Source organism: Akebia trifoliata, chromosome 1 (assembly GCF_017979445.1).
Source record: "Akebia trifoliata isolate Shusen 1 chromosome 1, ASM1797944v1, whole genome shotgun sequence".
NCBI classification, from domain to species: Eukaryota; Viridiplantae; Streptophyta; class Magnoliopsida; order Ranunculales; family Lardizabalaceae; genus Akebia; species Akebia trifoliata.
Genome location: NC_141375.1, coordinates 7,262,869 through 7,273,818, shown reverse-complemented (window position 1 = coordinate 7,273,818; position 10,950 = coordinate 7,262,869). Strand labels below are relative to the sequence as shown.

Here is a 10,950-nt window from a genome sequence, read left to right as displayed (position 1 = left end):
CCCAGGATAAAAAGGGTTGTCCTTTCCAGAGATTGTAATCGGTCTGGGTCTACCTTAACACTGTTGACCTTTCATTAAAAAAAAAGTTTTAAAACACCCTTTCTAACATCTTTTGACTCATCTCAAATTTTCGAAGGTGATTGTGATCCATTCGATATGTGACGGGTGTGAATGATGAAAGAAAACAACAAATTCACAGTTTCAAAGATTTAGACATAAATCTTGATTTATTTTGACATTTTATCACCAAGAGTGGGACAATGACATCCCCATGATTTTGAAGATATTGACGTAGCTTTTGAATTGTAAGTGTTCAGTACGCTATTATTATTTATGTCGACAGGATATTTCGTGAAGATTTAATTGGTGGAAAGTTCAAAAACTTGACAATGAATATAAATGCAAAATACCCATAATTATATGTTGTTCTCTACTTGTCATTTCCTAAGTAGTTGAATTGGATCCAATTTCAAATGCAAATTTTGAGATAAGTTAAAAGATGTAAGAAATGATATTTTGGATCAAATAAAATTTGAGGTAATGCATGAGTATCGAATTTTATCATAGCTCAAATAAAATCTTTATCATGTTGTATAAAAAAAATTTAATAACTATATAATTTAGGTAGAGGGTCCATTAAGTAATTTCTCCTAAAATCTAACAATATGATAGTGGTGACAAATTTATTAAACTTAAAATCCTTTGTGACATTCAACTACTCACGATTCTTATATTCATTTCTTTTATTTCTTTATCTTGCAAAGGAACCCGTTTTCATTTTCCTTATTTGACTTTCATAAAATAAAATTTCTCCACCAACTTGAAATTATATATACATATATTATAGTTTAAAAAAAAAATACATATTTTAAGATCTACCCTTCAACATGATGGGTTTTTCCTTAGAATAATCAAGGGTAGTCTTCTAGAGGTTGATGGATTGAAGATGGAGCTTAAATATTATGATTAATCATTTAATCCAAAAATCAAGGGTTTTGTTTTTTCTTCAAGAGATTAAACTAATGGTTTGAAAATGAAGTTCATGATGAATCATTGAAGATGGTTGATATGAGAGAAAAATAAGGATTTTTAGATGAAATTTAGGGAGAAAATAAGGCTTTTTGAGGGAAAAAAATGTAATTTAATTATTGTCTCAATGCCTCTGACTCGAATATGTAATTTTCAATTTGAATCTCCAAGTTGATTTTTCGAGTACTCATACCGATTCATCTCAAAATCCAACTAATTCAAGTCAACTCAGATGAGTTTCGAGCCCATTGGACGAGTTTTAAAACTATACGAGGCAACTCCTATCCGGATCCAGGTTGGTCTTGCTTTCTCTTCTTCCAATGCCCTCTTGTGCTCTTACATATCTTGTTAGGTAAAACAAACGCTGAAGGGTATCTTTAGATGACAATGTTTTGGGTTCAATATTTGTTTAAACCATATAATAATTCTTTTAGAATTGCTGGGATCTGTGCTTTCTGTGTTCTTTAGGATAGTTATGTTCATAGGATGTTTCGTGAAGAACTAACCGGAATAGCTCATCACTAAGACAATTAATAGATCTTTGCAAAATATCCAGAATTATTATATTGTTTCTCCATTTGTTATTTCCTGACCTAAATAGTTGAATTGGGTCACAATTACAGTTACAAATTTCAGGTAAGTAAAAAGATGTGAGAAACTATATTTTGGGTACTTCAAAATCTTTGTTAAGTGGAGAATTTAGAAGACAAATTATTTTTAATAACTAAATATTTTAATTGCCCCCGGAATGAAAGAAAACTCTATATATGGTAGAGGGTCCATTAAGTAATTTCTCTGAAATCTAACAATACGATAGTGGTGGCCAATGTAATATACTTAAAATCCTTTTTTACATTCTACCACTCACGAATCTCATACCCACTTTTTTCATCTTATCTTGGTTGAGCAAGCAAACGAACCCGTATTCGTTTTCCTTGTTTGACTTTCATAAATTAATTTTTTTCCACCAACTTAGAGTCACATATTATTATAATTTTAAAATTCAACTCGACTTGACTCAAATTTCCAAAGAGTCAAGTTGAGGCAAGTCAAAAACTCCAGAGTTGACACGGCCAACTCAAAATTAAAATATTTTAATGACTAAAAATATCCTCTACTGAAATGCCATTCTATTTTATACCTAAAAAACCATCATTTTAAGATTTACTCTTCAATCTAAATATCTTTTCTCCTCTTCACCTTAAGATCTACTATTGCAACTCTTCAAATTAACTCACAAATAAAATAGGGTTTTGACCAACTTGATTTATTTTTTATTTTTATTTTCATTTTTTTATAGGTATTTAGACCAAATCACCCCAAAATCCAATTGAGTTGAGTCAAATTGGATGAGTGTTGAGTTGACTCGAGGATTTTTTAAACTATATGATACAACTCCTATCCGACTCCAGGTTAGTGTTGGTCTCTCTTTTTCCTCCTCCGACTTCTTCTGCTCCTATATATCTTGTTAGGTAAAAGCTACATTGAAGGGTATCTTTAGATTACAATGTTTTGGGTTCAATATTTGTTTTAACCATATATTTCTTTTAGAATTGTTGGGATCTACACTTTCTGAGTTCTTTAGTATATTATTGAGATTATTCTCTTTTTCATGGCCTAATTTCGTTTTCTTTTTCAGGATCTTATGATCTTAATCTTATAATGAGATTAGGATCTTATGATCTTGATCTTATCATAAGATCTTGAGATCAAGATCTTGAGTTTAATATCTTGAGATGTAAAATAATAATACAAAATTTTGATTTATCTTAATGAGTGAAGAAGTTGAAGAAGAAGATGAAGAAATAAAAAAAAAAATATTCTTTTAGAGAGAAGAGAAGAGAGAGAAAGGAAGAGAAAAAGGTGGATGAGGGAGTAAATTTGTGTTGTTGAAATCGAGTAAAAAGTAGATGAGGGAATAAATTTGTATTATTAAAATCGAGGAAGAAAAGAGAGAAAAAATCGGACATTGAATGGCCGGTTGTTTTTAAAAAATTCAATTTGTTGTTTAAATACTCAAAAGAGAGAAAGAGGAGAGAGGAGTGAAGAGAGAGAAGAAACCGACCCTTTACTCCCTCATCCACCTTTTACTCTTTCTTTCTCTCTCTTCTCTTATCTTCTCTCCAAAAGAACAATTTTTTTTTTACTTCTTCATCTTCTTCTTCAACTTCTTCACTCACTAAAATAAATCAAAATTTTTTATTATTATTTTACATCTCAAGATATTAAACTTAAGATCTTGATCTCATGATAAGATCAAAATCAAAAGATCCTGATCTCATGATAAAATGATCTTGATCTTAATCTTATTGGATATGAGTAAGAGTACCAAAATTCAAAATTTATGATCTCAATCTTCTTTTAGATAATTTTAGAGAGCTTCTCTGCCACACTAACTTTTGCTAATCTCACCGCAAAATGTACTTTAATTTTTTGATGATTTATTAATGAAATAAGGCATGTATTCGCAAAAATTAGCGTGGCAATAGAATATCTCTAATTGTATTAATTAAAGTATTAAAGAAATCGTTGTGGCAACAAAAACTGGCCCTTCAATGGTCAATTTTTTTTAAATACTCAAGAGAGAGAAAGAGGAAAGATGAATGAAGAGAGAGAAAAAATCGACCCTTTAATGGCTGGTTTTTTTTTTTTTAAATCGATTTTTTTTAAATACTCACGAGAAGGAAAGAGGAAAGAGAAGAAATTAACCCTTTAATGGCCGGATTTTTGTCCTTTTTATAAATTTTCAAAAATTATATTATTTTTGTTAAATTATATTTTTTTAGGATTTTTTTTATAATTTTTCCTAGTTTGAAACATGTCTACTTTTTACTCTTTTTATTTATTTATTTATGCATATGATATTCAGTTTGTTTAATTATATGCAATTTATAATAAAATTTAATTAAAAATGTGTAAAACCTAAATTAATTATGCTCATATTTGCATTATGCAAAATGTTGGATAAGTATATATGGTTTGAAAGCATGTAATTAAATGAGATGCATAATATATAGTTTATAAATTATGTAATATTTATGCTCAAAATATTGTTTTGCATAATATTAAATTTAATTATGTAATTTATTACGTTTATTATGAGAATAATTAAGTGCATATAATTAACATAATATACATTTAATTATAGGTAAATTATGCAATATATGAATATTCTCATAAAACTTAAATTTTATACATAAAAGAAATAATGTCTGAGTAATTCATATAATTTTAGTTAATTAAAGAATAGTCACAACATCTTTAATTTAATAAAATTATAATTAATTAGGATCACATAAAATAAATTTAGACATTAATTGTAGTTAATTATTCTTAATATAATAAATTTTATCCTACATGAATTTTTATTATATATAGATAATTAATTAACATAAAATATCAAATTAATCATAACTTACCCACATAAATTATGAATTAAGTAAATGATTTGATAATTTTATCATAAAGTTAATCAAAGATAGAAAATATCAAATTATATTGTAATATATCCTTAAGATTTATGAATTAAGTAAAATATTTTGATATATTTTATCATAAATAATAAATGAATCTTATTGAATTAAAGATTTAGCTCACAGACAATTTTTATGTCATTAGATTTATTTTTAGGATAGTTATGTTCATAGGATGTTTAATTCATGAAGAACTGACCGGAATAGCTCATCACTTAGTCAATTAATAGATCTTTGCAAAATATCCAGAATTATTATATTGTTTCTCCATTTGTCATTTCCTGGCCTAAATAGTTGAATTGGGTCACAATTACAGTTAAAAATTTCAGGTTAGTTAAAAGATGTGAGAAACGATATTTTGGGTATTTCAAAATCTTTGTTAAGTTGAGGAGAATTTAGATAACAAATTTTTTTTAATAACTAAATATTTTAATTGCCCCCCCGGAATGAAAGAAAACTCTATAGTAGGTAGAGGGTCCATTAAGTAATTTCTCTGAAATCTAACAATATGATAGTGGTGGCCAATGTAATGAACTTAAAATCCGCTTTCTACATTCTACCACTCACGAATCTCATACCCACTTTTTTCATTTTATCTGGTTGAGCAAGAAAACGAACCCGTATTCGTTTTCTTTGTTTGACTTTCATAAATTAATTTTTCTCCACCAACTTAGAGTCACATATTAAAATTCGACTCGACTTGACTCAAAATTTCAAAAAGTCGAGTTGAGTCAAGTCAAGAACTCCGGAGTTGACACGACCAACTCAAAATTAAAATATTTTAATGACTAAAAATATCCTCTACTGAAATGCCATTCCATTTTATAGTGAAGAGTAAATCTTAAAATGCCATTATTTTTTACTTTTTTATACGTAAGAAAAACCATCATTTTGAGATTTACTCTTCAATCTAAATATCTTTTCTCCTCTTCAACCTTAAGATTTATTATTCAACTCTTCAAATTGCCAACTTGATTTGTTTTTTTTTCTTTTTTGTTTTTTTAGACCGAATCACCCCGAAATCCAATTGAGTTGAGTCAAATTGAATGAGTGTTGAGCCGACTCGAGGATTTTTAAAACTATATGAAGCAACTCCAATCCAGATCCAGGTTAGTGTTGGTCTCTCTTCTTCCTCCTCCGACCTCTTCTGCTCCTATATATCTTGTTAGGTAAAAGCTACATTGAAGGGTATCTTTAGATTACAATGTTTTGAGTTCAATATTTGTTTTAACCATATACTTCTTTTAGAATTGTTGGGATCTGCACTTTCTGAGTTCTTTAGTATATTATTGAGATTATTCTCTTCTTCATGGCGTAATTTCTTTTTCTTTTATGGTAAAATTTCAGAATAGTTGAATATATATTTGTTTTATTTTCTCCCTGTTTGGTTTTCTCAACCTCTAAAGTGTATGGATTCTGTTCATTTTAGATTGAGCCTTTTATTTATAAAAGAATTCGTAACGAAATAGCTTGCAAGTCCCCAAAAATGGATCGTCTAAGAATCAATAGTCAATTAGGCTTGAACCATCCTAATCACTATGTTCAAGTCCCCAAAATGGATCGTCTAAGAATCAATAGTGAATTAAAGGAAGACAGCATGGATGCTCTAACAAAAAACAGAAAATCTGGCATTTACCCCAATAATCAGGATATGGAAGACGACACAAATATTAGTTTGACGGCCAAAAGTGATTTTTGTTGCAACCACCTTATTCCGGAGCTCAACTCATATAATCTTACGGCCAACAGTGAATTTGTCCCCAATCACTATATTGAGGACCGCAATTACTCTCATAGTTTCAAGGCCAGCACCGGACTTGCTCTGTATCGCCATCCTTTAATGGTATGATTTCTTTTTCAATACTTTATATATCTAATAATTAGGATTCATATAATTAATTAATATTTATATATATAAGCCACATCCTCGATCAGAACTTGAAAAAGGTTGAATTCCCCAATTCAGTTGGAAAAGTTTCAGGTAATTTAGTAAAAGTTCCAGTCGTTGATCTCAAATGGGTTAGCGAATTGGATCATGTTGATGCCACGGGGTGAGCTCAACGACCCGTAGAAATATTTGAAATCTTGCTATAAGTTAGAAAAACTAGACTTACTCATAATAATAAGAGTGATGATTTTCTAATTCAAAAACTCTCAAAAATTGTATCCATATTCAAAGACCGTAGATTTTCTCCCTTGGGATACATTTTCTGACTCATTGAAATTGTATCCATATTCAATAGATATTATGTTTGAGAAGAATTTCTGAGTTTTGAAATGTTAATTCGCCAAATTGTTCATCTAAAATCTCAAAGATATATATTTTTAATTTCATAGAGCAATTGGTGCACATCCTCAAACATTGGGTTTTATAGGGATTGGCAAATGTATTTTAATGATCTATTTCTATTTGGAACCCTAGAGACTACACTCTCCTCCCAATCATTCGTTTGATCAAACCTTTTTTTAGGCTAATATTTTTCAATATTAATGTCACCAAACCAGATGTAGGCTACCGTCTACATTTTGTGATTCATGAATTGATTGTAGGCCAAAATATTCCAAAAATGTTAAGCTTTATTCTAGTAAGTCACCCCCAAAAGGGACCATATTCTGAGAAAGTATTCATTGGATTACAACAGACCACCATTTCTGATGGAAGCTCTGAGCCTACACCACCTTCGGTCCAGCATTATGGTTATGCGGTCAATGAATCATCATTGTCATCAAGTAGAACTATTCAGGGAAGCTCAAAAATGTCTGAATTTGCATTAATCGAGAAACATGAAGACACAAGTTTGTTGGAAGCCAAGTTGGAAGAATTGAATACCCAGACCTCTCTTCATCATGTTCAATTAATATTTGAATTTGAAGAAGAAGAAGAAGAAGAATTACCAATACTTGAACAACAAGAAGAAGAAAAATTACCAATATTTGAAGTTAAAGAAGAAGAAGAATTACCAATACTTGAAGAGGAAGAAGAATTACCAATATTTGAAGTTAAAGAAGAAGAAGAATTACCAATACTTGAACAAGAAGAAGAAGAAGAAGAATTACCAATATTTGAAGTTGAACAAGATTACCATTGCATAAATGTTAGTTCCTTTAAATAATTGCAAAATTATTTCATTTATCCAAATTAATAGAGCTAATGAGATTTTATTGTTAATTGTAGATAAATAAAGCGCACGTGGAAGTTATTAAATCGCGAAACAACTATGGTTACAATATGCGAGCCAAAAGGAAGTTTCCAGAAAAATCTCGATCGATTTGAGCGTCACGTCACCGCGCCGCGGCTAGCCAAGACCGGGCCGCGGTCATTTCGAGGAATTTATCCTCGAGATTTTTACAGAAGTTTCGGTAGTTGTAACTGATTGGGCCATTCGAATCGAATTATCCGCCAAATCACTCCGATTACCCGAATACAAACATTATAAATTTGAGGGTTGATTTCAAAGAAGGGGTCCCCTCTTGGGTCCCTCTTAGGCTCTTTTCTTCTATAATTTTCTTTAGTTTCTTCTTTTAATTCTCTGTAATTTTTCCTTTTGGTGAGCTTTTGAGAGGAGTGAGAACATCAAGAGTAATCCATTAGCTTAATTGTAACTCTTTTGAGAGATCATCAAGGAAGGAATCAAGTTGCAACACTATTCTACATTCTCTTCTCCATCTATCATCTTCTTACTTTTATTATTGTTGCAATATGATCCTTGCGATGATCGGCTAGATCCTCTTTAGAGAGATCAAGGATGCCGGAGCAAGTTCATTCTACTCATGTTATTTCAATTCTATATTTCTGTGTTTAATGTTAAATCTATGAATCTCTTCATGATAAGATCATCTAACTCATGCTTCTAATTCAAGCTTTGATGAGTATTACTTAGATAAGTTCAAGAACACTCATGCTCTGTGATGAATGGAAGCATAAGTCGGATAATCTTGCCTAAATCAGAGATCTTCATGGATACTTTTGGGTTCCAATCAATGGATACATCGAATCATCTTCCGATCCACGAGCAATGACTTGCTACGTGGATTGAGTCATATTTAGCATTAATTAGCATTTTTGATGACTTGCAATGGTAGGCTTGAGCTCTCTAAACCCTTTCTCACTAGTTTCAATTTCTCTTTTCTATTGTTAATTTTCATTTTCTAATTTGCAACAAATCAATTTTGTTTTTAAAAAAAAAAATCTGTTTTCCAATTCTGTTTTGGACTTTTATCCGATTGAATCTTTGAATCCAAACTGTCCCTGTGGAACGAATTCGACTTACCCAAAGTCCATTTCTTAATTTTAATCTCTGCATCTCTATTGCAAGCTTTACAACCGATTATTTACCATCTAAAGTTGATCACATTTTAGTAAATATCTCTTAAAGGTATGTATTAAAATAAGAAGCTATGTAATTGATAGAGATCAGGATAAGATTTGAGTTCTTAAGATGTGGATTAGATTTGTTAGACATGAAGTTTATCTCTAATTAAGACATGCCTAGTTATTTTTTATATAAACCCTATTGGATTATTGCAATTAATCAATTAAAAGAATCTGTCTTGTTTCATTTTGTTATCATATTATCCAAGCTTAGTTTCTCTTGAAAGATCAATCTTGTTAATTCACGTTCCGTCAGCTCATTAATCATGTCTGTCAGGTATTTGATCAAATTACTTACATTCAATATCATACAACACCTCAAAGAACTCATCTTTTCTCCCAGATCCCAATCTGAATCATCTTCTTCAACATCAAGAAAGACACGATTAAGAAAACTTCAACAATCTATTAAGCTTGAATGGCTGGAATTGTTCAATCATTAACCTTCTTCAGCTCTGTTGGTGGCTTGTTGCTACTTAAGCGCCCAACTCTTGTCCTTGGTTGGTTTAATTGTTGCTTATACAAGCTAATCCAAATTGCTACAACTTATTAGGCCCAAACGAACAGAGCCCAGATGATGTGGTGTTTTGTAAAGTCGTCCCTATTAGTGCTGTAACTTGGGCGGGCGAGCTAGCCCGGGCTTAGCCAGGGTACAACACTATTGATGGGCAAGCATGGACCGAGTTGTGTACCGAACATGAGTTGAGCCATACTTAGAATAACTCAACCTGGGCTGATTTGGGTTGGGGTCGGTTTGAAAATTTGGGTAACCTAGCTCAACTTGAACCCATGGCTATATAATAAAATATAAACATATTTACAGTAATTTTATATTTATTATTTAGTTTTAAAGTCATGTTAATACCTTCTTACTTAAGAAATAAAATTTCTTTCTAAATTGAAATAAAATTAGACTTGTTTAATGAACCCTACCCAACCAACACGCCCAACCCGCCTAAAACTACCTAACCCAATTTTAAAAACCTAAACTCGAGTTGAGCCTGGGTTAATGAGATCCACCCCAATCCCCAAATTGAGATGCACATGAGTTGAGGACTATACAACTTGAGCTGAGCCTAGGTCTACCTTCCCATCCACCCAAGGTACCCCTAGTTTCTATTCCCTAATAGGTTATGTTTTTAGTTGTTCTATTGAAGACAATGTCTCACAAGGTTGGCAATGGATCAGTTCGGTACCGTATCAATACCAACCCACTATTAATCCAAATTTATTGAGATATGATCAAGATCTAATCCAATCAAATTAATGATTTTTTATCCGAATCTGATTAATAGTTTAATCAACCGATCTCATCTCATCTGACACCAAGAATGTCGGAGAGATCACTAAAGTTTTAATCTTAAAAACTTTTGAAGATCTATGGAATTGTAAGAGAACATGAACAAGAATCTTGAGGAAGGCGAAGAAGGGATTATTGTTAGGGTTTTACTATTCTTCGAGAATGATCACTTCCTACTTGGATCAAACAAATCAAGAAATCGATTGTGATTGAAAGAAGCAATGCAATAATTGAAATGATGGGCACTAATCTCTAAGAAGAAAGAAAAAGGGGAAGCAATAGAAGATGAGAGAACATGACCCTCTTTCTCTCTCTCTATTTCTACATTTATCACAAGAAATGATTTGTCTCTTTGTTTCTTCCTTTTATTTTAAGAATCTCCAGCTTTATTTCTTTGATAATTTTCACTTTTCTACTATGCAAAATTGAGCAACTATCGTCAATAGTGCTTGGAGCCAAGGAGGGGCTTGAAGAATATAGGTTTTGGGAAGAACCCTAGTTTTTCTGTTGGAGGATGACGGGTTGGGATGTAAACCCCAATTCTCACAGACAATTTAAAACCTCTGATTTTCGGAGCTTTGTTAGTGGTCCACAATGTCTTTAACAACACATTTCTTGAAGTTAAGAAACGTGACTCACGAATAGATCTGATTGGTGGCAACTGATCGAGATGTGGATGAGTGTTTGATGGAAGCCTTGGCCAAATTCAATTATAGATAGATCTGTTTGGTCCTAAAACTACTCATTCTTTTAATCTTTCCTTCAGTCTTAAACCA

At 31.3% G+C, this 10,950-nt stretch overlaps 1 protein-coding gene across 1 annotated transcript; it reads left to right on the top strand.

Moving 5' to 3' along the window:
• Nucleotides 1–5,578: 5,578 nt before the first annotated feature.
• Nucleotides 5,579–8,824, top strand: LOC147410589 (uncharacterized). The gene is made up of 3 exons (XM_086443651.1): nt 5,579–6,345; nt 7,145–7,597; nt 7,678–8,824. Exons 1-3 carry the CDS (start codon nt 5,989–5,991, stop codon nt 7,774–7,776), a joined length of 909 nt encoding a protein of 302 aa, XP_086299777.1. The 5' UTR covers nt 5,579–5,988; the 3' UTR covers nt 7,777–8,824.
• The last annotated feature ends 2,126 nt before the right edge of the window (nt 8,825–10,950 follow it).